General features: G+C 43.2%; 2 protein-coding genes across 8 annotated transcripts in view; both read left to right on the forward strand.

Moving 5' to 3' along the window:
* Nucleotides 1–19,900, forward strand: part of LOC128878347 (ral guanine nucleotide dissociation stimulator) — a 43,792-nt gene extending 23,892 nt beyond the window's left edge. For 3 of the 7 annotated variants that reach the window (XM_054126476.1, XM_054126480.1, XM_054126478.1), the window contains exons 2-7: nucleotides 3,116–3,328; nucleotides 13,366–13,470; nucleotides 13,781–14,210; nucleotides 16,127–16,761; nucleotides 17,097–17,411; nucleotides 17,938–19,900. In XM_054126476.1, the coding sequence (XP_053982451.1) occupies nucleotides 3,116–3,328; nucleotides 13,366–13,470; nucleotides 13,781–14,210; nucleotides 16,127–16,761; nucleotides 17,097–17,411; nucleotides 17,938–18,591 (2,352 nt within the window). In that variant the 3' untranslated portion in view covers nucleotides 18,592–19,900. Of the gene's footprint in view, nucleotides 1–3,111; nucleotides 3,329–13,365; nucleotides 13,471–13,780; nucleotides 14,211–16,126; nucleotides 16,762–17,096; nucleotides 17,412–17,937 lie in introns of all 7 variants that reach the window. The other 4 variants (XM_054126477.1, XM_054126479.1, XM_054126475.1 and 1 more) reach the window with 2 other exon arrangements.
* Nucleotides 19,901–20,036: 136 nt separating this feature from the next.
* LOC128878346 (whirlin-like) overlaps nucleotides 20,037–27,999 on the forward strand; it is a 104,713-nt gene continuing 96,750 nt past the window's right edge. The window contains exon 1 of the mRNA XM_054126474.1: nucleotides 20,037–20,844. Coding sequence (XP_053982449.1) covers nucleotides 20,753–20,844 — 92 coding nt within the window. The 5' untranslated portion in view covers nucleotides 20,037–20,752. The remainder of the gene's footprint in view (nucleotides 20,845–27,999) is intronic.

Raw genomic sequence — 27,999 nt, forward strand, 5'->3', positions numbered from 1 at the left:
CAATAGATATCGAAATATGGAAAAATTTCAACGCGAACCGAATTTCAAAGCGAATCGAATTTCAAAGCGAATCGAATTTGAAAACAGGCAAAATTTCAAAGCAAATTGAATTTCGTAAGACTATTGTCAGAAATTAGCTCTTAGTTAGCAGAAGCAATAGATATCGAAATATGGAAAAATTTCAACGCGAACCGAATTTCAAAGCGAATCGAATTTGAAAACAGACAAAATTTCAAAGCAAATTGAATTTCGTAAGACTATTGTCAGAAATTAGCTCTTAGTTACCAGAAGCAATAGATATCGAAATATGGAAAAATTTCAGAGCGAATCGAATTTCGTTGCAAGAATCGTCGAAAGAATAATGGAACGGAACCACCGCCGAGGCACGCACCGGCCAGCGTTAAATAAGAAAATAACGTAACAACCGAGTCATTCGAGCCGCCAAATGATTCATGCTCGCATGAAACGCGCAGGCAGCCCGGAGCACACTTCCTGCCACGGACTGGTCCACTGGATCCCTTTATGAACAATACCCGCATTGCATAATGCATTCGGATCGCCCGGTCTCCGGCAGACACCGCGCCGAGATAAGAAAGATAGGATTGTGCGCGTAACTTGCATGTCCGTTAATTGACAGATTCTCCAGTTCCAGTTCGCTTCCGTAAACGATAGAAAACGGTTTTCTTTGATCGTCGTCGATACGGTAGCTTCTTCCCTCGGAATTGAAGTGCTAGGCATCTTAGATCTACGCTAGACCACCGAGGCTCTCGAAAGTGGGAAGAATTTTGTTCGTTGCATTAATTTTAGATTCTTTAGATAAAGAAGTACACCATTTTTATCGTTTTTAATTTTAATTACCATGTTGGCTAATACGTTAAATTTTCAAGGTAACTGATACTCGAATGAGGGGCCCACGGACACTTTAAAACAAAATTTCTTCGAAACTGGGAAAAATCTTTTCTAGTGAAATTACTTAGATTTTTTAAATGGCGAAATGCACCGTTTACGTTGACAATTCGCCCGATATTTCGAAACATAATTTATTATGGCGTGAAACACAATCAAGCCTTTTGTATTTACATTTTGTATTACGTTAATATTTGGAAAAGTTAGAAGAGTGCGTGGAAAATGATTGCACAGGGAGGTTGTGAAGCACGACTGTGTGTTGGTGGTGGCAAGCAGCGACGGGGCGTTCGTTTTATCGGTGCTAGGCGTCGACGGGCATCGACACTTTTATCGAGACTCCAGGATTCCGTTCGATCGTTTTCATATTTTAGGGTCGTATCAAGTCAAGTTTCGGGTTTTTATCGCGGAGCCGACATCCGCGAGTATATCTGTCTGAACGTGATATCGTGGACATTTATTCATGTATTTATGGGAGCGTTCTTTATATTCGCGTAATAACGTCGAGCCGTGCATAGCATTTGTTTTTTGTATTTGTATATCAAGCCCAAGGGACGCTTACAGGTATTCAGTGACTCACCCTGTATAACGCATTGCGTAATTTAGAACACCACTTAGCTGACCGATAAGATCACTCGAGCAGGTGATGTTTTAATTAGTTTGTCGCCCTCGCGAGCTCTTTCGTTCATCGTAATTGCATATTCAGTCTTGCAATACGCGAGTCTTGTTGCTCAAAAATAAAATTTGATAATTCATCGAATATTCACAAAATAATTCAATGAATTCGACAGATCGAATTTCGAATACGAATTGCTAAAAGAAACATTCGACAAATCGTATTCGCAAATAAATGAATGCAAATCTGGAATACTTCGATTCCTTTTCTTAATCACCTTGTACATCGTTTCAGTGTAACGTGGATTGGGTTCCTAGGAATTGTAGTATAGTACCGTTCGCGTTATAATATTATATTACCGCTGCGCAATGAATCGACACGTGGGAAATCGCGGAATAAGCTGACCGTCATGCGTCGCAGATCAGTACGATAAATATTAATTGGAAAAGAACGTTCTCAGACTTTGCGTACGCCTCTGACTCACTGGAAACGAGTTTATAATTACGGATCGAATTTTTTCTTTGTGTTTCACGATTTCCTTCACTGATAGGTAAATTAATTCGAGAAGGTTTCGCATAAATAAATACCTTGTCGATTCGAACGTATTTTTAGGTTGAGAAATTTTACGTTCTCGAAATTCTCGCTCCTGTAATTACGCATATTAACCACAGCTAGGGAGTATGCAAGCCTCTTATTGATCTACAATTAATTTATTTAATTGCAAATATTTGTATCATCTTAACGTTACAGTTAGTTTCAGTATCAAATAATTAAATAGTATTGTTTCTGAAAATAAAAAAAAAAAAAAGTCGGAGTTCATCGGAGTCAACTGCGAACTAGGGTAATTGCTTGCAAACAGTTCTTATTGCGCTAATTGAAAAGTCACGGCTAAAAGTCACGGGGTTGGACGACATTTAGAAAATACATGAAACACGTTTCGAGGGCAGAACTCTAATGGTCGGAAGTGCAATTCCGCCCACGGAGGAGTCGCATCCTCTTTAGCCGGGAGCGTTTTCCGTCGTTTGCTCCTTCGACCTTTCAACGTCGACCGTCGACCTATTGAAGGGTCGATCGCGACCGCTCGCCAACCCTTTGATCCTTCGGAGGTAATTACTATTTCTACGATAGAGAGTAGGTACTACTAATGCCAAGTACTTATGGTGCTATCGCTTCAGAAATGAAATTTTCGAATCATTTTTCGGTATCCGTCGAGTATATAAATTTCTAGTCGAAGGTAAAGTGGTTGTTATCGTGGCAGAGAATATTAATTAATACTCCTAATGCTGTCGACTCAGAAATGTGAGCATATAAATTATTTCCCCGACGACTAAAATAAAGTGCTTGCAAGAACGCCACCCAATCGTTGACACTTGAAATAAATATTCATCGGGCAAATCTAACTCTCGCTAAAGGGGGTCCACCTCCATTCCTCGAAACCTGGTTAAACGGAAAGGTGCGGATCGAACTACTCGAGAAATCACCCCTCGAACAATCTCAAGGATTCTTTCGATACGTCTTTCGATACCTGTAGCGAGGTATCGCTGCGCGAATAGTTTTGTCCGTCCGAAAAAATCACGAGAAAAATTGCACAGGCAGAATCGAAGCGACGGAAGACGGGGAAGTTCCGCGGACATTCAGACGTGGATGCTGTGGCCCGTGTTGGGGGATGACGGGCTGAGCCCAGCGTCGCCCCCGGCGTCGGTCAGCGTCAAGGGGGTTAACAAACTGGCGCCCCTGCTTCTCTGCGGTCCCTGCAAGCCCAGCAGCCACAGGAAGAGCCAGAGTTCCACGCAGTGGTACGTGCAGCAGGTAAACAGACTCGCAAGAGATTCATCGTCATTGTTTCCTCGTTGCGGTGCTGGTGTGCCGTGTGCGTGTGTGTTTGTTTTTTTTTCCCTTTATTTTCTCTTTCATTTTTTCCCTTCTCTTTATCATTTCGGTCGGGCAACCTTCCGAGAGTTGTTTCGCGTTCTTTGCCTGCTGGAGCCTTGTTTTCGCCATTTTCAGCATCCTCGACCCCCGGACGGGGTTTCTGGCTTCGACTGCATCCGTCTACGCTCCTGAAATCTCGAGTTGCATGAGATTTTTGTTTATTTACTTTTTTCGAGTTTGTCTCGTTCCGTCGTTCGAGAGTTTCACGGATCGCGAATGTCCCGTGCTTCATGGAGAATTGTTTGGCCTGTTAGTGGAGTTGTAGAGGAACCTGTGCCTGCGGTAGAATATTTGTAGATTTTACGATGTTTACAAATTTACAGAGTAATTGACTCGGTGGAAATGTTCATTTCGGCGCCAAGAATCTCTTTTCTGAAGTAATAATAATTTTATTTAACTCAAAAAAAAAAAGCCGAAAGTTTCTTGTATTAGTTAAAAGCGGTGTCTGTTTCATCGTGTACCTCATTTTGAATTAGAATTTCCTTAACTGATCCGGTTCAGTGATGAACAATTACATTTATACCTCGAGCGTCTGTTCGGTAGTTAAATGTTTGCGCACAGTTTGGTTTCCTGCTTTCCTTTTCGTCGAACAAAAGCAGCGCTGTGCCGCGAAGTTTATCCTCCGCGTGGATCACCGTTTTTGGAAACAGACTCGGCACTGTTCTCAGTGTTTCGGTGACACCGCCCACGATAACGTCGATGCAACGAGATCACGATACCACGATGCAGAGCAAACCGATTCGCACGTAGGATTTGTTTAGTACTTCTTTCAGCCGTAAGTGTGTCACGTTGGTTAGTGTGCATGCCTAAACGTTTGCTGTGATCGTATACTTTGTTATGCATGCGAAGATTGGAGAGCATTTTAAGTGTCGTTGGCATTTTCAGTGTAACGAATGAAATCACCGATGACCAATTTCGTGTCATCGTGACACGATACACAGCGTGTCGGATAACATTTATTTCGCTAATTTGATACGGATGTACGATTTTATACAACACGGGGAAAATTCCAATCGGTAAGCGAAATTTCCCCAAGTGCTGTCTTGTAAATTAAATTACTTGTTCTTTGATAGAAAGAGTAAATCATATTTTCATTCAGGCGTGTTTTCATAAAAATATACCATGTACGAGCATCGAAAAAATATATTTCTGTTATCGTCGACGATGTCTGACTTATCTCTAAGTGTTCGAGTAATAACAAGATTCGAATGAAAATAAAACGATTCTCCCAAAAATGTAGAAAACATACTCCAAAATCGAGTCGAGTATGTTCAACCGATATCGTATCATCGTATCACAATTCCCTACGACTCCGGATCTCGATTTCATTTACACGCGTTGACCTGTCGATGACCCCAGAGAGCCAGACGGAATTCGACGCTTTTAATCCTTATCGAGGAACCAATTGTCGCACGTACACACACAGAAAACAAATGTCGTGAAACGTTTCAATTATTTACCGTTCAACGAACAATTATTTCCCCTGGCACGGGTACCTCGACGGAAGGCGACCAATTGGGTCAATGTAACCATAATTCATTTTTTATTTACGCGCAGCTCCCGGGGCTCTAATGACAACGATACAGTTCCGATGACACTCTGACCCTGATTAACCGATTAAACTACTTCCATGTGCCTGTCACCGACCAACGATCGCTGCTGACTCGCTGTAATAGCAAAACGACGCAAACGTGAATCACTCGTGCCCGCAGACGCTGACATCCCGTGGCTCTCGAGCTATTTTTCTGAAACGTTTATTATGTTTCGAAGGCGAAACTCCCGCGTTTTCGACCGATTCGCGATTTCCTTGAATCTTTGATGAAAAACACGCGCACTTTTTATACATCGCGCAGCAAACAATGCGCTGTAAATATTCTTGGGGGGAAAAAGCAAATATACCGTACCGTCGATACGGTTCAGAAGCGAGTCTGATAACCGGGGGTGTGTCGAGAGAATACGAAGGCAGTGGAAATGTTGTCGGGCATAAAAATAATTAGCGGAGAAATAATTCGCTGAACTATGGATCGAACGAGAAGACGGTTCCGCGAACCAACGAAATATGGGAGATGTAGTCAGCGTGGATCAATTTTCGTTCGACCGCATGTGCAGGGAAGGCTGACCGAGATGTCTGACCTGTACGGTCCGTATTCCCTGCGAGGACTGTTCTATACTACTCTACCATACGCATTCGATTCTCCTTGTCTGTACTTATCGAAAACTAAATTTTGCGTTTCTAATACCGAGTACTGACGAAAATAATAAACTCCTGGAGCTGGACCATCGCGAATTTGTATCGTAGGAACGAAGATAAAAACGACAAAATATGTTTTGAAATATCAATTTTCTAAGTATGTAGCGTATAAAGTAGAAAGATTCTCGTAATTTTTCCATAACCAGGAATAGAATTTCAAGTGACGCGAATGAATAAAATGTCTGTTTCCTCTATCGGTGTGCAGACATTTAACTTTATTGTTCACGATTTTCCAGACCGTTAAATAACGTAACGCGAATACTTTCGCGACGCTTCCGAATATTTTTGTTTTCAAGTGTTACAGTCGTTACGTGTCGCGGCTCGAAATTAGGCTACGCGCGCCGCGAAACGGAGAACGCGAAGGCAAAAGTGCTTTGACACCTCGTTTACCGGTACGTGAGTCACCGCGACTCTTGCCAGTAGTTCGTTTAATTGCTTATCTGGAATCGTACTTTTCCTACCGACTTACGGACCCGTGTAATTATGCGTTGCCTGACCGGAAGCCAGCAGCGGCCCGCTTCTAATAAGATCCAGCCGAGGAGCCAAGAAAAATTCCTTTGTTTATGGCGTTTGAACGCGCTGTCCGCGAGACGCATACACCGTCCTCGTGTTTACAAAACACACCGACTTGCAATTTGCAAATCGCTCGTACGAAGTTCGCTAAGCTGTCGTCGTTGAAGTATTAGGTCGTTCGGAGAATTTATCTCGGTTCTTCTAAGAGGAAGAAGAATTAATTACACGCGAGTTTTGGCAAAAGTAATTTCATCAAAGGTGGCATTTTGTTCAACGAACCTTTCCGAAAGTTTCTCTAACTATTATTAAAATTAATTCCGTGACTCATCGTTCTTAAATATGTCGCGGTGGTAGCGTATTTGAACAAGTCGATAGGAATTATGCGATTCCTATTAGATTTATGCAATAGAGCCTCGATTATCGGACCACTGATGAAACGCACATCGTTGGTAACGTTTCCTCGTTGTTGATAAATATACCGGATTATAAAAAGTATGAGGGGAGTGACGCAAGAGACTCATTTACAAACAATAATACCGAATCCAAGGATGAAGAAATCGTTGGAAGGATAAATACAAGCAATGGCGGATACAAACATGACGAAAAAGAAGAGTTTCGTAATAGCGTTTCTTATGGGGACACCTAATAACTCTACATGGGTAGCCTCTCGTTATTTAGTTTATTAGTACACGACCGTATAAGTAACCAAGAAATTTCGTCAACAAAAGATTTCCCATCGAGAATAATTGAAATCTCGCATATCCACTTAATAATCTCCATTCATCTTCGAGTCTGGATGGAACGAGCTCACAATCGGTGAGTTCTCGTCGGCAACTCGCTAATTTACACTGTGTTAGGCTTGCGTGCCCTTGGGATTCGACGAGGAAAGAATGCAACGCTTTTGAAACCTCTGGAATCATCGACCCTGACTTCTCATCGGAGAGTTTCGGCACCGTTAACACGTTTGGAGGGATTGTGGCTGGTGTCGGAGGTGGTTTTAAGTACGGGCTACTCGAGTGTCTTTTGTGCTCGGGATCAACAAGGCTTCGGGCTTTATCGCCGTTCGTTCTTTGAACTTCCGGCGCGTCTTTCGTAGCGCGACACCCGCTGAACCCGATCCTTCTCCATCCTTTCCCTTCGATGGCTGCACGTATCGGTGATACGATATCACACTCCACTCCAGGAGTTCCTTTCAATCTTGCCATCTGTGATTTCAACCGAGTCCACCTATCCTCGAGTGCCTTATTTTCCTGTTCGTCGAGAAGACACCTTTTCGACACTCGATCGTCCAAGGATGACTAATACGAGCGTCTAATACGAATGAATTGTAGTTTTGGCCAGGTAGCATCGGTTACTTTCACGTAAACGTGTCGACATTATAATTTTCTGGTAAGAAAAGTATTTAACAAAAGGGTGATTTTATTAGACAATTTATTAGACGGAATTTTCGAGTCAATTTTTTCACCAGATTTTAGTATGGACCATTTTCTCATGGCATCTTTGCTGAAATGCTATTTAAGGTAGAATTTCTTTCGAACAGATTTTCTTTTCTCCTAACCGATACAAATAGACATCAACACGTTGAAACATTGAACACATTCAACGAAGACAAATTATCAATTCAAACCAGTGCCAGACATAATTATATCGATATTCCTCTCTTCGAAAATTCAACGAATCTTTCGCTGCAGACCAAAGAAACCAAACGGGTACCTCTCGCGAAAGCAGCAAACGCGCATAACAGCCGCTCTAATCGGCACGTGGATCGCTTAGATTGAAACTAAATCGTTTCGCGCGCGAAAGTATCGTAAGAATGCAGGGAACGCCCAACCCATCGGCTCTTCCGCGATGATAGCGCGAGCCCGCGTTCAAGAAAGTCCGGAGGATTAGATCACCGCGCGGATTTATCTAACAGGCTTCGGAAAATCGTTGCCCCGAGCCGTTGCGAAACTGTTTAGCCGGAATGACTGTTACCTGCCCGGCGTGGCCTCTCTATCGCTCGTCTTTATTGCACGCAGGTTTCTAATACTCGTACCCAATAATTACAGATCTTATTTATAGTACCGCGACTCAAGTTCTACCGAGACACGTTGCTACTCAAACGAAAGTGACGTTTTTATTTCGTTTTACTTCTACTAGGACGCTTTTATCGCCGCGATCGTGTGTACCTAGTGTGCTATTACGCGACCGTTACGTTCGCTGCTGAATTGTAATTCGATATTAGGTCACTTTGCGAGAAGTAGTAGCGATATTTACGACCAGAGTACGTTCGTCCTTACTATTGGGCGCAGACGCAAATTAATACTTCCCGCTTTGGATCGGAAGTGCATAGTAGTCAGGATCGATGGCATAGAATTCGTTGTCGTGGTTGATTTTATAAATGAACAGGATCGTACCGTGGTCCGCTTAAAAAATATATTCCGAGACACAAGTATCGAAGAAATATAAATTTCATAAAAGAGAAAACACAAAATCACCTTGTAAATAAGCCACCAGAAATGCGATTGGTTCCCGAATTCGCAGAGCGGTCGATCGGATAAGAAGAAAGGTATCGCTACCACTCCTCAGGCTGCCATTCCATTGGGCTTCCAATGACAGGAGGACCACCGTCGACTCGCGCACGAATTTCTGTTTTCAATCAGAACCGCGATTACCGTTTCTGGAATCTAATTCTAGAAATCGATGGACCCGTCGCATCTATTCACGGGTCGTTCGGGCCGGGGCTCACCTTCGGAATATTCCACGTTTCTGGTTCCAGGGATCGCGACTTCGCGTCGATGTCTGCGAGCATGGGGGTCGGTGGGTGTAGACAGGGATTGATAGTCGGATGTATTTCCATGTGTATCGATCGACACGACTTCCCCGACGGTAATCCGATGTTAAGCTTTTCATAGGCTGGCGTTGGAGCGATAGATGCGATGGCAGTTTGCACACACGTCGGACTATCGACGGTTCGCTTTGCGACGCGACGTGGATGGACGTGGCTGAGCATGTTGATTCCTAAATTCATAGAGGAGGCGGTGCACCGAGTTTGTATAGTTTGGGATACGTACGCGAATGACTTCTTCGTCTTCGATTTTTCAGTCGGTTGAATGCCGAAGATTGTATATGTTTGTTGACATCGAACATAAGTGTTGTTTGATCAATTATTTAAGATTCGATCTACGATGAATCTAGGTACACATCAAAATCTCAACCTGATAGTCGTTACTAAACTGCGGATCTACAAAAATTGAACCTAAATAGGAATTTCTTTTATTCTGCAAATATTATAACACGAACTTTACTTTCAATCATTTTTATATTCTTGTTCGCATTTTGTAGTTTCTTGCACATTCAAATTTCCTACGAATGCATTGTAAAGATTCGCAGCCTAGTCGTTACAATTGTCCTTTTTCTAACGGATTACAAGTATACTTGACGATTACTATCCGATTTCTTTGTCTTGATATTTAACCAAGTTCTTATTAAAAAAAAAAAAAAAACAGAATTAATTTCTACGCCTGATATACTTTCTAACCACGACACTCTGCGATCGCAGTTGCAATGGAAACTAATAAAACACCTCGACCGTTCGATTCGTAATTGTCTCTGGTAATAAATCCAATTGGAAAATCGACGATAGAATATTCAGATTCGACGGATGCATGGTTTCTATTCACCGGGCGTGAGTTGTCCGCGAACAATGGAGAGTTGACGTGTTTCAAGGAGCCGTCTCCAAGGACGAGAGGTACGAGGACCTTAAGTCACGCTCGGGTTCTTCCTGCAAGCCTCTAATTGCCGGTTCGTTCCGGAGCGTAAGCCGCCTTTTTCCACAGAGTTTACCTCGGTGTGTATCTCCTCTACGCCGCCGTAACCCCTCGTCATCGTCGAAAAACGCAGCCAGTTTTCCTCCGGGCACGTAGCTCCGCGTTTCTGTTACGATCCTCGCGAACACTCTCGAGCCGTCGTTACGTTCCATTATCCAATCTCACGTTTCTGTATCGTGGACAGCATTCCTCGGTGGTTCCTAGGCGAAGGTATTTCCAGCATTCAAGGAAACGTTAACGGAGGTGCTTGTTTCCCTGCAGTAATAATTTCGAATGGAAGTTTTCAGGCTTTATTCACGTTTCGATGTTTAAGTCGAGGTCGTCTTTGGAATATTAATTGCTCGAAATTGGATTCCTTATGATACGGGAGAACTATATGAAACGTATAATATATTCTCCTACATAAACTTATAAAAAAAAAAAACATTACGTATGCAGTAAAACGTTAATCTCGTATTATTTTATGTTTTATTTTATCATTCTATCATGTATTATCTATGTAATCTGTACTAATCTATTTATCATGTATTTTGGTTTCATCGATTCATCGAATATTTGACTACACAAGTTTTGTATGTGTTTCTCAAATTAGAACATTAGAACGGTTTGATATTTGAATACCAGTCATGAATTTTTATCGATGCGATATTCATTATAACCGTGTACGCGATAATAAGCATATCAAATTTCTCCTAACGAGTAGAAAAATATGTATTGCTCGTTCAATTATTAGTGAATAATTACTCCATGCAATTCAAATTCTATGCGAAACGATATAATTAGCTAATTTGATATTGGTTGGTTGGTTTTAGCACAATCCACCCGTTTAGATCTGCTTGGTACGTTCTATACCGTCCGCGAGCAAATGTTTTCCTTTTCCAGTTGCATCGATCGAGACCGCGACGTGTGCAACGCCGTCACTATCGCTGCAGTTAGTAAATGTTGCACACTGGAGGTAGAACCGGCGCACGGCAATGACACGATTCGTTTCTTTTACCGTCTATTTTCTAGCGAAACGGAGAACCTGTGGATATCTCGTGCTGATTCTCCGTGCATTCTTCTCGAAGTGGAGTGTATTATACCTTCACAGGGGCCAAGATAAAATGAAATCCGTACGATTTCGATTTGTACGAGATATATTAAAGAGAATAATAAAAGTAATTTGGTGTGTACTTAAGTTAAAAATTTTAACTATTTCTTCTACAACCCTTGTATCCAAGAAGTCTTACAATATTAAATTCATATTGATATTCGTATTCATATTGAAATAAGGAGTCAGACATTGTTTGCTTTTCTTGTTTCGTTATTTAACTTCGCTGTCATCTAGATGAGAATTTCGCTCGTGTCTGATTAGGAGTCTCTCGCCGCCACGCAGGTAGCATTATCTGCCAGAGGGACCAAATAATTTTGCGTCAGCGTTCCCAGCGTTGAGAACGAGGCAGCGAATGGCGCGGAGCGTGCTCGCCCGAGAATACTATTTTTAGTGGTCCCTGTTCCTTTGAAGGTCCCTGAATTTATTCCCTCGGGACGGTTTTTAAGGACGTAATTGCCGTCGCGACGAAACGCCGCCGCATTGTGAGCATTCTAATTTTAACATTTGTCGCGGGAAAGTTCATTTAACCTTAATAAACGTTCGAAGCAGGCCACTTTTAGAATTTTTCCATACGACTATGGTCTTCGAATATTAACGTTACTCTTAAATGTATCGAAAAATGAATAAAAGAAAAAATAAAAGAAAAACAAATATCTTTAAAATGATTAAAAATAACGAAGCCATCGTTACCTGTGTATCTCATAAACATGAAATTATTAGGGGGACCAGGAAGTAATGTCGCTTCTGCGAATGTCAATACTTCTTTTTTATTTATCAGTTCACTGACGCACCAATTGATTTGTATCGATCAGGTATCGAAAATTTGCATATTAAATGACGAAATTGTCGATGACGAGAACGATTACATAATTGATCAAAAATAGAAACATATTATAAGCGTAATTGTTTGAATTTAATGTAAAAGAAACGACATTACTTTCTGGTCCCCTTGATATTTACATTTAAACATTCAGTATCCCTTGGAATAAAAATTGAATTTTACTTGAAATCCTAGTTGACTGTTTCGCATCAAAGCATGTTATTTTACTTTTGTTGCATTTCGCTGCCTGTTATAATTTCTGAATGCATTTTGATTTAGCAGTATTTTTGCTGAATTTATGCTTTGCGAATTAGTAGTTATTACAGGACAAAGATCTGCCATTTGTATGCTAATCAGTCCGTTCGAGAAGACCGAGGAGGGGGGGAGGGGTCTTTGCATAGAAATTGAAGTTCCGAACCTCAAAGGACCCGTGTTAGCCGTATTTATTCTACCGAAAGAACCGAGAATTCCACTTCGCGACGAGTTTCTTTAATCTTTGCCTCCCGAGGATTTGTCAATATCGACGAGAAACATCCCAACGGGCCGTGACTATTTCAATATCTTCAACAAATGTCCCCCTCGTTGCCGCGAACCGTTAAATCGAACGCCCCGAAGAAACGTTCGCTTTATCGATACACGCTTTGAAAAACATTATTTAATTTTATCAGTCTTCGCGTCGGCAAACATAAGTTTCTATTATCGATCATTTGAATAACATGTGTTTGTTTTATCACCACCTTCGAAAACATTTTACTTTGTCTCGGCACCTTGGGAGACACGTACTCGTACTCTACGGCACCATTAAAAGAAAAAAAAAATAAGATGAAATAAAATCTCGCGCGTTACAGACTCCATAAATTTACTAGAACCCTGTTAATTCAGGACAGTTCAAACCTTGATTCCATTAATCGTAACTGACGACGCCCACCGTCGAAGTTTCAATTAACATAAACCCAGATTTACCACTCGACCAATTACCATTTCCTTGCGTTCCGACCGAAAGACTCGATCTCCCGTTTTAATACGCGGCCATAAATACACGCGAGAAACGCGAAACGATTACAGAATCACGCGGACGATCGGTCTCGAATGATCCAGTGGGCCGCGAGGCGCGAACGAAGCGTTTCATCCGGCTAATCGGCGATTCAAGCCGTGAAACGGACGGCCGAGGTCGTTCTCGTCCTGGAAGTCAATTATTTCGATAAATCTGCCGGCTGCACGGCGTCCATTGATTAGCTCGTCCGCTATTAGAGAGACGGTTTGCTCGTGACAGGGGGTAGTCCGTGGAATTAGCGGCGTAAATCATCCCCTGGAGCGCGCACGCTTTCGACCGGGCCCTCGCCGTCTTCGTCGACGCCCACCGATATTTCCACCGGACGTCTGCGACTTTCTCGCTTGTAATTTTTGTCGTTTGCTTCCACTTTGCAGCCCACGTGGCGCTTATGGGGCGAGGAAAGGGGCGATGGAGTCATATACACGGTGTACCTGAAGAAGGTCCGCTATCATCGGCCCACCAGGAGCCTCTCTGCGTCGGTAAGAGCATACTTTTCTTCGCTACTCTGAAAATTAACCCTTTGAGTTAGTAATTGACGGTTGCGTAAGAAGGATTGTCGAAGAAAACACTTGCAGCCGATCCCATAAATATTCGTACTCTCTATGGCTATCGAAGAAAGTCCACGTTAAATTGTAGGTTTAATGTTTCGAAAGAAATTTTTCATTATATTACGTTAAAGCGATAAACCAAAAAAGGTTCGATTGTTCAACTACCGTAATCCTACTAACTCCCCGCAATAAAAAATTAATACTTCCTAGTCTGTAAGTCTAACACGTGTCGCTCGCGCAGGACTCGGACGACGAGATTTCGCACCTGGAATGGGAGACAGTGAGGGTCCGTTTCCTGAAGGCTGGGACGGTGCAGCGTCTGGTGGAGAGTTTGGCGAACGACGACGGGGAGCTCGAGTCGACGTACATCAATGTCTTCTTGGCGACGTATCGTGCGTTCACGACGCCGCGAGAAGTACTGGAGCTATTGTTGGCGAGGTACGACGCCCTCGACGAGGGATCCGGCGCCCTGACAGGTGAACAGCACCGAAAGACCCTCGTTCAGGCGCTTCACGTATGGCTGGACGCGTATCCCGGTGACTGGAAATCGGCGCCGGATCATCCGCTGCTGACGCGGCTCCTGGACTTTACGCATCGACGGCTTCCTGGCTCGGAGCTCGAGCTCAAGGCAAGGCATCGCTTGCACAGGTTCCAGCGTGAAGATCAAATAGGTAATCACGACGGATCGTTTGACGATTACTTGGAGAAATTTTGCAACGTTCATTTTTTTTTTTTTTTTTTTTTTTTTATTCCCAGGCTGTGTTTTATTTAAACGAAAGCTTCTGACCTGTGGAGCCTTTCTGAATATATTCATTATTAGGTCATTATTAGGTCGTCCCATACAGAAATTTTATAGCGACTGTGGGGAAATATTGTAAAACGAGAGAGATTACCTTTACTGATTACACCTAAGGGTATGTTTCATATATTGATTCGAGTAGCAGGAGAATAAGTGACATGAACTTATGGGACGATTTAATATAAGAAATTCATAATTTTGAATTGATTCTGTCGTTAGAGAGATAGATCTGTCGTCCAGTGCCTGAGTTGTTATTCAAAGTATTCCAGTAGCAGTAAATACATTCGAACGAGCAATTAATGAAATTCTTTGAATTTTAACTATAATCTCGTACGTAAAAAGCGTCCATGGAACACCCGCATCAAGAACTCTTAATTTTCGTCGAGAGTCAGCTGAGATTAAAGAAAAAATGAATTCGTCTTTTCTTCGGTGATCACGCTATTCAGACGTATGAAAAAGCGGTATGTTTGTAAAAAGAATTGGTATGTTTTTCCAGATCATTAATTGCAGAGCGTCAAGGACGTCTTCATTATACAAATTGGAATCATGTACTTTTATTACATTCGTCCGACTCTGAAGGTCGGGATGAATTCAGTGAGTTTTGATGGATGCACTTTTGATGAGTCATTTACCAGATGTTGGTACGAACATTGACTATTTACTTCGCGTCATTTGTCAGGGTGAACTAAAGACGCTTAATCGTCGTTCCGCAACATTCCGGTGTTTTGGCATACCGTTCTATCAAGTAACGCGTAAGAGTTGCTATTTTAAGCTGGACACGCTGATTAACTTATCGCTGACATTAACGAGAATGTCTCTGTGAACGAAGATTTTTAAATGTCTGCTAGCTATCTTAGAAAAATACATTGTCTGAACATTTTTGTCGAGTTTCGCTCGACACAGGACCGCAAAGGGTTAAGAAAATGTAGACATCCTGGAAGATAATCGAAGATCAGGTGACGGAATTTCTCGCTCCAAATCAAACTATTCTTTTGTAACGCTAGTTCAAATCCTATTTATAAAAACTGTTGCAAACTTTCTTCGATAAATCTCACGACTGTTTTTTACTCCACCATATGTCTAAAACTAAACGACGCAGATCTATCGTCCCGTAGTGGATATAGTAACAGTACACGACACCAAGCGGATGTTTGCTTTGCTCCCTATCACCGATTTGGTATTTCTCTAGATAAAAGCTGCAACTTGGCGCGAGTCAGCTGTCTGATTCATCCATATATTGTTCAAAGTCTGTATAAGGTGTCCGACACGCGAGATCCGTTTCAGCGTTGAAAACAATGAAAAGAATGCACGCAAACACATCCCGTCTAATTTCCATCTTGTTTACATATATGAAACGTTCACTGCGCGATTCGATCAACTCCACTTTTCGACAAATCTGAAATTTAAGTGTCGAAACACTTGGTATAGACGTAACCTTTTTCTACTCGTCGTGCGTAAAATTTAGTTACCATTGGTTATTTAAGAGTATATCTCACGGATTGATTCGAGTAGCACCCTGATATACAGGGCGAGTAACGGTATAAATATCTTTTTCGTTTTTAAAGATACAACAAACATCATAAAGACAAAGTTGAATGCTCCAACGGGGTTCACACGATGCCAAAAATATTTTTATTTTCACGTAATTTTTCTTTAAGATATCATGCTCACCTTCATTTTTTTAAACGGAACCACCCTATTTGAAACACCTACAACGATAGTCCTCTTCGTTAGGAATTCAACGACCAAGCAATCTTATTAAGAAGCTAACGTCGTCCTTTTTTCCAGACTCCTGCATGGTGTACGACAATGGTCGACTCCCACGCGGTTCCCCCGATTCGATCGTGGATCACTGGACGACCTACAGCTTCCCCGAGGTCCCCCATCGCCATTTCGCCGAGCAGCTGACCCGCATGGACGCGGAGGTGTTCAAGAAACTCGTGGCCCACCAGTGTCTAGGCGCTGTCTGGTCGAGGCGAGATCGTTCGAGGAGCCACGACGCGGCCACCGTGTTGGCAACCGTGAACCAGTTCAACGCCGTGTCCCTGCGAGTGATCTCCACGATCCTTATGGAACCGGCCACGAAGGAGCGCCAGGAGCGTCAGGAACGAGCACGAATCCTGGAGACGTGGATCGACATCGCCCAAGAGCTACGCGTTCTGAAGAACTTCAGCAGCCTGAAGGCCATCGTCTCCGGTCTCCAGAGCAATCCCGTGTACAGGCTGGAGAAATGCTGGCAGTGCATGCCCAGAGAGAAACACGAGCTCTTCAGGGAGCTGGAGAGAATATTCTCGGAGGAGAACAACGCGTGGACGCAGAGGGAGCTCCTGATCAAGGAGGGCACTGCCAAGTTCGCGGACACTGCCGGCAGGAGCGACCGACACCTGCAGAAGTTGTTCCAGAAGCAGAACACTCACGCTGGCGTAAGTGAAATTATTAGTTAAACCGTTCGCACGAATCGATTAACTCCGCGAAACAAACACAGTTGAGATATGCGACGGAATAATGTGCATTTTCTTCTAAAATTTCCTTTGTAATATAAATTCAAATAAATGTTGATGAAAGTTCTGTCGTTTTCAGGAAAGTTATTACAAAAATAAAAGTTGCGACTATACCAAGTGCTTTGACAATTTTTAGATTATTCGAAAAGTACAGTTAATCGATTTGTGCAGTGAACTCCCTTCCTGAGTTATTCTTCTGTTATTCGATTCATTAATTTGCTGCGCATTACAATGGAAGACCATATCGTTTCTTGTAGAACATCAGTTATGGAACGATACCGTACCTGGGAACCTTCCTGACGGACCTGACGATGATCGACACGGCGATACCGGACACGATAGCCGACGGTCTGATCAACTTCGACAAGAGGCGAAAAGAGTTCGAGGTGCTCGCCAGGATAAGACTGCTCCAAGGCGCGGCGAACGCCTACAACTTCAACACGGACCCCTTGTTCGACCGCTGGTTTCATTCCGTGGTGGTGCTGGACGATCGAGAGGCGTATAAGCTCAGCTGCCAGATCGAACCACCCCCACCTGGCAACACCCTGACCAACCGTGGGAAAAAGAAACAGGTGTGCACACTCTTCCTTAAACTGTTATTGGTTTGTCTAGAAAGTCCTCGCCGATTTTTGTAGTTGGTACAGGTCTGAATATATTGGAACGGGCGAGAACAAAGGTGGAAAGATTGTGAAACAAAATGGTACTTACAGTCAGTCCCATAAGTATCATCCCTACCCTCTATCGAAGGAATTTGTCTAAATTAAATAATAGGTTTCACGTTTTCAAATAAATGTTTCATTATAAACATTGTGCATGGATAAACATGTAAAATGAAATATTTCTTTGAAAACATCAAAGTTATTATTTAATTTAAACGAATCCCTTCAGACAGACAAACAGAGTTAACAGAGGGTATATTTATGGGATCGACTGTAATTCGATAAATATATTTCAATATTCAAATGTGCCTTTAAATTTTTCTTAAAAATTGCCACGAACTTTCTGGACCACCCAATGGCTCGTCTCAGAAATTGAATAAAAATAAACAGATACCTATTATATTTTGCAATATTAAAGATCGTCGGTTGTCTCTTCCAGGGTCATCAGGGTCACCGGAAGAACGATTCGATAGCCTCCACGTCGAGTTCCAGCAGCTCCCAGTTCTACTGCGACCTCGATTCCTTGCCCAGCTCGCCGCACAACTCCCTCGATCGACGCACCTCTCCGTCCCAGATGTCCAGCTCTTCCTCCAGCTCCTCGCTACCATCGTTGGACGTCTCCCTGAGCTCTGGGGGCGGTAACGGAGCCGTGGGCAACCAGCACAACCGACTGGCGCCGCCGACTGGCATCACCGCCAACGGAACCAGTCCCAATCTCGTAGGTCTGTCCAGTCCGAGTCACTCGCACAAGAGCTCGCCGGATTTCTACATAATCAAGGTCACCATGGAGACCGACAACGTCGAGACCGAAGGGGTGGTGCTGTACAAGTCGATCATGCTCTCGAACAACGAGAGGACGCCGCAGGTGATACGGAACGCGATGCTCAAGCTCGGAATCGAGGGCAGCCCCGATCAGTACACCCTGGCACAGGTGCTACCCGATCGGGAACTGGTCTTGCCAAACTCGGCGAACGTTTACTACGCCGTAAACACCGCGCACAACCTGAACTTCATCCTACGACCTAGAAGAGAGCCTAACGACACGGCCACGGACAGCCCGAAAAGCAAGACGAGCCTCGGTCACAAACGGTAGTGCTGAATAGTTTAGTTGCCCGACCTCGGGACACGATGAACGTTGAACGAGATTCGAAGTGAATGTAGAAGACCACGGAAACTCAAACTGCGTTTTCCGTCGATCCATGACTGAATCTCATAATTACGTTACGATGGTGCGTTTACCATGTTTCGTTTTAGCAACCATGACAGTACGAACGTCCAATCGCGGGGTTCTCCTTTTGAGCGACGCGACAACGGCGATGCACCAATGTTGAGACACCATTGATGCATTTTTTCTGCTTGAGATATTTAAAGAAGAATTTTTTTGTTTTCGTTACTCACCGGGCGCATGGTACTCGAATTTTGACATTGACGTTATCGCGCGTTTTTTGCGGACTAATTTAGCGTTTATAGGTACGTTTAGAGCGAGTTACAGGTCTGTTATCGGCGCACACGCGGAAATGAACAAAGAATAAACCGATGGGAGAAGGATAGCCGGTGAGGTGCGCGAACTAGCGTGTTCCGTGTGTAGTTACGTGTATTTATATGTACCTTGCGGATTCCACGAGATTATACGGTGGTTAAAATAGGAGGGAATTTCGCGACGAGTATGCGAGTGACACGTGCGCGGGATGATCAATTGTGATTTTGTACATAACTTTAGTTGCGTAGCGTGGCTTCGAGCGTGATCGATCGAGCGGACCAAGCGTATCCAAATGAAAAGGAAATCGTCAATTACATTCTTTCTTCGTTGCAGAAAAAAAAAAGAGGAGAAAAAACAAAAAGAATAAGCTAGATGGGAAATCGTGCAAGCGGTCCATTCGTTCATTCCGCGATTCGTTTTTCTAGCCGCGCGGCCACGGCGAAACGCGTGGCGCAGAGAAATTCAATTCTGTGATATTGGAATCTCTCTTTCTCTCGTTTCGGCTTTCCGAGTGATACAGACGAAACCGAAATCGAGCATGCGTTTCGAAGCGATGAGGAAAGATCCGAATACTCGTTCCGATATCGAAGCTAGGACACGTTAGAACGTGTGAACGTACGTTGATATATATATTTTTACAAGGACCTGCATGCATTCGTATTAGGAGAAGAAAAGGAGGCACAGAATAATAGCGGCAGGATCCAAACTCGACGAGGCTGGTCGATTCGCGTCGCCGAGTTTCGATTCTCGATGCATCGTTAGCTTAGGCAATTTTGTACTTACCTCTATCGACCCTAATCTCCTCCAATCGTCTAAGTAGTTGTATTTGTTCGTGTACGCGCTCAATTTCGTGCTGAAATTGGCGCATGTGTGTAATACGAGTCGATAAAAGTGACAATAGATGGCCTACGATTTTATCCGATGTTTTCTCGATACTCTTTCGTACCACATTCCTCGGTGATCCTATCGTTAAAAAGTTAATACTTTGGAGAAACTTACCAGACGTGTGTGGGTTGTTAGCGCTCCTTCACGGGTTGTTTATGTAAGTAGTCTTTTTAGCGCGTTCCTGAATAATTCCCTGAACACCTCATTTTCAATGTTAAAACAAATCTTTAGAATTGGATTAAGGTGTTCCTCTCCTGTTATCCCCGTCAATGTCCTCACCTCGAATCGTTCTTCATGCTAGAATAGTTATCGTTTAGAATTCGAACTACTTCTACAAACTTAGGCAAAATTAATCCTCGCGTTGGAATCATTCTTGCGCGTAATTAACGCACAAAAGAATATCGACGAATCATTCTCGCAACCCAGAGTTTTCCAAGCTGCGGTCCACGGGCTCCTAGACGTTCAAAAAGATTCCTCTGGACGTCCGAGAGTTCTCAGAAGAAGAATCGAAGTATATCACGTAACGTAAATAAAAAATGTTTTACTTTATTCTTGTTAACAACATTCGTTTAACGTTCGTAAAAATATTAGACAAGAAACAGACGAATCGTGAAATTGTCACGAAGACTATTTATGAAAATAATCATCTCTCGTCTCGTTGAATTGTTTCTCGTCGCCATTGTTTTGTATAATTTTTTTTTATAGTTTTCATAGCGTATCCTGTCGAACCCTATCCAAAAGTTCCACGAATTCCAAAGGGACCCCAGTGTCACGGCCGCTTATCCAGAGACATCAGGGGTAACTTTAGCAAGGTCCTATCTCGACGAGAGGGATGATCAGATCGTAGAGCGGCGCGAAGTGGAAACCGCGGGGCGCGTGGCCTCGCCTGATGACTTCCGGTATGCTGGCACATCCGGCACGCGAACCTGTTGATCCGTTTCACGAGGGTGCAAGTACCCCGACCGCGGTGCCAGCAGTCAGGTAGGTGCACCAACGCTCCTCTATGCTAAACGAGGAAACCGGAGGCGGGACCGGTTAACAGTTTCGACTGATGGCTCGCGATCATTCAGCAAAGCCCGTGGGAAGGGCGGTCGCCCGCCTCCCCCGTCCCTCCGTGGCGATCGATGCGATAAGGGCGAGAGAGCTTCCTCGAGGAAACCGCGGGGGCTAACCACGCGCCAACTGGCTCAAGGTCGTGCTTACGTCAGAATTGGCGAACTCGAGGAATTCGAACGTGCATACCGATATAGAGGCTTAACTGATTCCGAGTATCAATTCCTGACCGCCGCGTGCCATCCGGCTAATGCTACCAGGGCTGGGCTGTTTGGAATATTCCGAGCACGATAGCGTTGCTGAATTTTCGTTTGAGCCCGATCGCGAGGGGGTTAGGGTGCACGCAGGGCTGGAACGAGGGAGCCTCGCTGGGTTTTCCAAGTTGATTTAGAATTTTTTTTTTTTTTTATACAAGAATCGTTTATCTTTCGTTGGTGATATTTTGCGTGAATGTTTTTTTAAGGTAAATAGATCAGAGTCGAAGAATTCATATTGGCTGCGAGACACCTGAAGGAGGGCTTCTATGATTCCACCACTTCTTCTGCTTATTTGAAATGAAAACACCAGCGAGATTCTTGATTAGTTTGTCGGTGACAAAAAGGAAAGGATAATTTCTCCTGTCGTTTGTGGGAAAGAAATTTATCCGAAACCTCGGTGAATTGTAAGTTATCCAGCCGACGGAAGCCCCTGGACTGTGGTGTCTAAAGCTCATACTTTAATTAGACCCTGCGTGAACAGAAGTGTCGAGAAGAGGTTGCATTGCATTTTTAAAATTACAGGCTCGTTTAAAAAGTGAAAAAAATATTTGTTAAGAATAATTTGAATAGTGCTTTGTGGTGGATATCGAATGTATCTTCTTCGATCAAAGACGAATTCCAGTCCTGCCGAAGGCCTGCAGAGATTTATTTCCGAGCTTTATTTATGCATCGAGTCCAACGTTTCGATCCAGAGGGTGTTTATGTGCATGCTTCCTCGGTTGCACGTCGCGCATTAAGCATCACGTCACAGTTTTAATTTAGAGAGTTAACGCCAGCATCGCGTGTCTTGCCATGATCGACAGATTCTACTGCGTCGCGGAATTATCCGCGACTGCATTGTCGTGGCGCAGAATTTATTACGCGAACGCATTTTCTATTTATTATGACAAGAAGGTAACCAAGGCGAATGAATCTTGTCGTTCAGGTGATACAGGGTCGATATGATAATAATAACAATGATATATCTTTATGGTACTCAGATTACACTAAATCCCATAAATATTTGGCCCTCGACGTCTATTAAGTTTGACTAAATTAAATAATAGTTCAGATATCACCAAATGAATTTTTCATTACAAATATGTATATGCACAGGCTTATACATGTATATATTTATATAAACGTACACTTGGAAACATCAAACCTAGCATTTAATTTATACAAATTTCTTTGATAGATCTTTAATAGAGGTTATGAATATTTATGAGACTGACTGTGTATGATACATAATAAATTGGTAAAGGAAATATACAGAATTTCATTTCTGAAATTTAAGCATCAAACGACCCACTTATTTTCTCTTAAAGCACCCCATGTAGCAGGCGCTGTTATTATTACGAATTTCATTCTCCCAACTTTCAACAGTGAAGTATTTAAACTCCCATCACGAATCATTCCATCCCCCCGGGTACTTCGAGTCTATAATTACGACATCCTTCGCCGAAATACATGAAATTTCATCCCCCAAAATACCCCTCGGCCATAAAACCAATTACCGCACCCCTCTCGGTACCCTCGCCCTTCCGAACATCCCTCGACGCTCCGATTAAAAATATAATCACAACAAATACGCGTAACCGTCTACCCTTCCGCCCCTGTCCGAGTACCCGAAAACTCGCACCGGGGGTGGCGGCATCCTCGGCCCCTCCGCCCAACGAGTGTGCGCGCTCTTCGTCCGCGAGCCACCCTAAACTCTCGACAGACGTCGCTGGCGTACGGTCAGCAGCGCACCCCCGGCCCCTCTCAGGCCAACCCCTAGCCACCCGATTGAACCGGTGAACTCGAGTCGAAGCAACCCCCTGGCGAGACCCTCGGTCGAGTGGCAGTCGTGAGCTTGGTGCCGAGCTGGGGCGATGCTCGTCGCTCGCGTGTGCTTCGCGATTGCACCGAGTGCTCGCCATTCCGTGTTGCGCGTACGGTTCGTCTCTCATCGACACCATCGCGTTGGATCGTTGTCGTCCACGTCGTATACGTCGCCGCCCCCGTCGTCGTTGTCACCTGCGCCGTCGACGTCCAGAACGCTGCCGCAACGACCGCCGACGGTGCAACGACCGTGCGACGAGCGGACAAACGCACGTGAGCACGTCGCCGCGACTCAGAGATGAGAAACGTGAGTCCTCCGTTGTCGAGAGATCGCTGCTCGGTGTCCTGGACACCGTCGGACACGGTCCAAGGACGCAGCTCGAGCCACCCGCTAGCCTGAATCCGCGGTGGCGCGACGACGCCAGGCGCTCCCGCGACGCGAAATTCGAACCACGGTCGAGGTCCGTACGCTTAGGCTACTCGAGCTGGTTCTAGGTCAGGGATGAGGTGCACCGAGCTGGAATTTATTTAAGCTAGAATTGACGAATCGAACTTTCAGCTGGTGGAACGAGGGTTGTTTGCGGATGGATGGATTCGAGCGCGAGGGATGTTCTTTTGGTGGAAACGGTTAGGGTAGTTTTCGGTGGATCCGAGTGAAGGGTAGGAAATTTTAGGTTCAGGAGGCAAAGGATTTATTTATGCCTTGTTTGTCTTTAAATTTTGTCTCGAGAAATGAGAGTCACTTATGTGGATGGATTCCAGTGCGAGGGATGTTGTTTTGATGAGAATGATTACGTTACTTTTCGGTGGTTTCAGGCGAGGGGTAAGGAATTTCAGGTTCGGAAGGCTAGAGCTTATCTAAGCCTTGTATATCCTTAACATTTTCGGTACTCTGCACGAGTATACTCGTTACATTATTTTGTTCTTGCCGCCCTCAAGACGAGTTAACTCATTAACTCGTTAACAATAACCTCATGCGATTTAACTCGTCTTGAGCACGACAAGAACAAAATAATTCGACGAGTATACTCGCGCGGAGCGCCGAAAAGGTTAAATCGATTTTTGTCTTGAAAAAGAAAGAAATTTTGTTTTCTTTACGTGTATCTACACGAGATTTGAGTTGAAGAATGCTTAAAGTGTGGAGTATTGATAAAGATTAGGCTATATAGTTTCCAGCGAGGTACAAAGAATTTTGATGGATACCTTTCGTTTTAACTTTTGACACTGTCGATAGGGTGTCCTTGATCGAAAGAACAAAGTTTGATTGTGTGAATAGATTCGAGTCCAAGGAATGCTTAAAATGGGAAGATGTTGTTTTTATAGAAACGGTTAGGCTGCTTTGGTAGCTCCAGACGTTGGAAGGGTGGAATTTATTTACCCCCTTACATCGCTGAGTCATTGTTGACCTGAAAGAAGAAAGTTTCTTTGTGTCTTTCGCTTTGAATCTGACTCGATGCTTAGAATGGAGGACACTGTTTTGACATAAACGTTTAGGCTGCTGTTGTGCTTCCGAATAATTATTACTATATATATTATTTAACCCTTAATTACTATGGCATTATTATGATCACTTTTGGGGTAATCAAAATTTTCATCGAGTTCCTATTAGATTAGACGTCCTTATTAGACGTTGCAAATTTATTACGCATAGTCGAATTTTATGTTTCTTTTTTTTTTTTTATATTTGAAAAAAAAAACAGTTTCTCAGATAACACTAAAACCTATTCGCGAGCTCAACTGAGTATCATTCGTTAGATGAATAATATTGAGAGATAGGAAGCGAATATTTGGTTCCAGCATCCTTGGTCGTAAAGTTGATTATCCCTTTAGGTGAATATCCACCAGCTGACAATTCGAACATGTTTCAATTTCTGTCACGTATAAATATGTTGATTCGCTGTAGAAATACAGATTGGCTGTGCCAAATCAAGATAGAAATCGAGCATTTGAACAAAGATATACATATCTATTCAACATTTTTCTATATATATCGATACAATTTTGGTGACGGTATTAAATAGATAATTTTCAAAAAGCGATACACATACTTTGGCATTAATGTTACACGGTCCATTAAAAAGCAATGCAGGCGAAAGCCTATAAAATAAGAATTCTAAAAAAAAAGATCATATTTATTCTTTACACAAAATTTCTGTTCATAATCAATCACGCTAAAAGTATTTTAATTTTATGTTTCGCTCATATTTATCGAATCCCAAATAATTCGAGGCACGTGAAAAACATATATCGCGTGCAGAGAAAAATGATAGGTCCTGGAGGTTTAATCTTTTCGGTGCTCTGCGCGAGTATAAAATTGTTTTGTCGTTGTCGTCCTCGAGACGAGTTAACTCATTAACAATAAGCTCGTGCGATTTAACGCGTCTTGAGCCCGACAAGAACGAAACAATTTTATACTCGCGCAGAGCACCGAAAACTTTAATGGTTAATTTAGGAAAACGTAAAACGAAAGACAAATTTAGTGTTAGCTGACAAACACGCAGAAGGTCGCGTGCAGCATTAAGGCCACGGATTTCCCATCCCTATCCTAGGTTTTAGCTGCGACGAAGTCGCGTTGTTGGGTTTCGGTTTGGCGTCGGACGAAACGTCTCGTGTTCTCGACGCTTTCGTCGATTTCCTGGGGCTCCGGAGGCGCCCCGCATCCCGCAGCGGATTCGAAGCTTTGAGAACGAACGTTCTGGTACTCGATCGAGCATACTTCCGTCTGTCTTGGCCCCTTCGAGTGTTTACTCGATTGGGTTCGGTTGCTTTGTGTATCTTGTTAGAGGTTGGATGAGGAGTCCTTCTAAGTTTCGACTCCGCTTCTAATCACCAAAGTCTCGGCGAGCTTAATTAAAGCGTGTTCGACCACGAGTTTTTCCGTCTAACTCTATCGGCTTTCATGGAGGGGTGCGCAATTTCAATGATTTTACAAATCTAGGGTGATGTATACAGTCTTTTATACAAGGGACGTAGTAGACAATCATTTGAAGCCAAGAATGTTGAAACAAATTTGAAATATCTCGTTTAATCATAATACTAAAATAAGATAATAATTTCAACGCGACAATGAAAATTTTTCTGCATTTTATAAACATTATTTTTAACGCTTGTGGCGTCCAAAATGGATACGGAATTTACGCTAAGAATCCCATTAGAAAAGGTCGCGTACTAAATTTCCCGTCTTCGGGAAATGTATGTTTACCATATGCATGGTATACAAAAATTGCATCACACTGTCGCGAAATCAATAACCTCGGCGACGCGACGCTATGAAAATATTTATAAAACGTATTTCCATCGGCGCAGAATATTGTTATTATAACATCTTTATTATGTGTACATGTCGAAACTTTAATTGAGTATCTCGTTTCACTTATTTTTGCTATCGACAGAGGAACGCTTTTTATAAGTAAAAATGACACGCTATTGAAACGAATTTTTCTATTCTACTCGAAACAACCCCCAGGGGCTGTAGCTGAGCTTGGTCCCAGCTACGGTACGGGTTTGGCGAACCCGAGGTAGCCGAGCTCTTCGATAAGAGAGAATAGAGCGATAAGAACGTAAGACGTAAGTTTGAGAAACGCCACCTTCCTGTGGCCATGAGTTATTCGGTCGAAAAGTCAAGTGGCTGGAATCCCTTGGTCCTTCGTTTCCTTCTTCTACCGTTTCTTTTATTTATATTTTACGTGTTCATCGCACAGTGCTTTCACGTAACCCGTGTTTCTTCCCTCTTGCGTTTTATTCACCCTTCTCTGGCACTTTTCTCGATCTGCTTTCGCCCCTTCTACCCTCTGTCCGAGTTTCAAGCTCGGTTTCGGTGTTACTTCTACTCGTACCGTTTTTTGTTTGTTCCATTTATTTTCGACCTGCCAATGGGGCTTCTTTATGTTATTTGTCGTTAATATTTCTCCCAGAGCCATTCGTGTCTTTTATCTTTTGTTTGGCTTCCACTCGGCACTTTTCTCGTCCTCGGTCGCCCTTTTCAACCCTTATTTTTCTTCGGATGTTGCTCGAAACTCGGTTGCGTGTTCATTCGTACCGCGACTATCGTTCCCATTCGCACTTCTGTTTTCCTCTATCGACGTATCTCTTTCATCGATCTTTTCCTTTTAACGTAAGAAAATACAGATGACTTTGTACATTAAAAGTGACATCTTTGTCTAACAGCGACTTCATCGTTGTAGATTAATATATAATAAGCATCCTCGCTCGAAATTTTTTAGTATCAAAACTTCGCGTGTATTCAGTTCGATTCAAAACCTTCCTTAATTATTCCTTCCTTATTATTCGCATTAATAAATTAAAATAAAAAAAATACTTACCTGAACTTGCCCTCCACATACTGATCGGATAACTATCGTTTCTCGATTCCTGGGCATAAATTTGTACAAACATCTCAATGTTAATAATAGAACAGACGCAGGGAAGCAGGAACAGCGCCAACGAATAAAAAGTCGGGGCGAAGCGTGTAGGTGAAGTATTAACACGAAATAACGCGGGAAACACTCGTCGAGGAAAAAAGGAGCCAGGGATGATAGAGAAAATGAAAGGGACGCGGAGAACAATAGGGCGAGGCACAAATAAAAATGAAAGTAAATTTGAGACATGATGAAAAAGAGGAAATGGATGGGAGCAGGAATCAGAGAAAATCGAACTGAATGCGAAGCGAATAAAACCGATGTGGAAGTATTAGTAACACTCTGTTGTGGGAATTTCATTCCGCCTTTCAAAAGGGAGATTATCCCTTTCTCTGCGAATGGATTGATAACCAAATTTAATAATAAATGGCTGAAACCTGTAAGACTATTTACGCACGCAAACGTTAACTTCGCCAGCTGTGTTAAATTCGGATTCGGTCACGATCGTGGTAAACGCTTCGTCGCGCGTATTAATCAATTCAGCGGCAACTATTTTTCACCGACGCTTCGCTTTTGTTTCTGTCAATTCCCACCGTACCGGTATCGCTCTTATCAGCATCCCTTTATCGTTCCTCCTTCGCGTACAACTTTGTCCTCGTCCTGCG

The sequence above is a fragment of the Hylaeus volcanicus genome, chromosome 6 (genome assembly GCF_026283585.1).
Source record: "Hylaeus volcanicus isolate JK05 chromosome 6, UHH_iyHylVolc1.0_haploid, whole genome shotgun sequence".
Taxonomy (NCBI): Eukaryota; Metazoa; Arthropoda; class Insecta; order Hymenoptera; family Colletidae; genus Hylaeus; species Hylaeus volcanicus.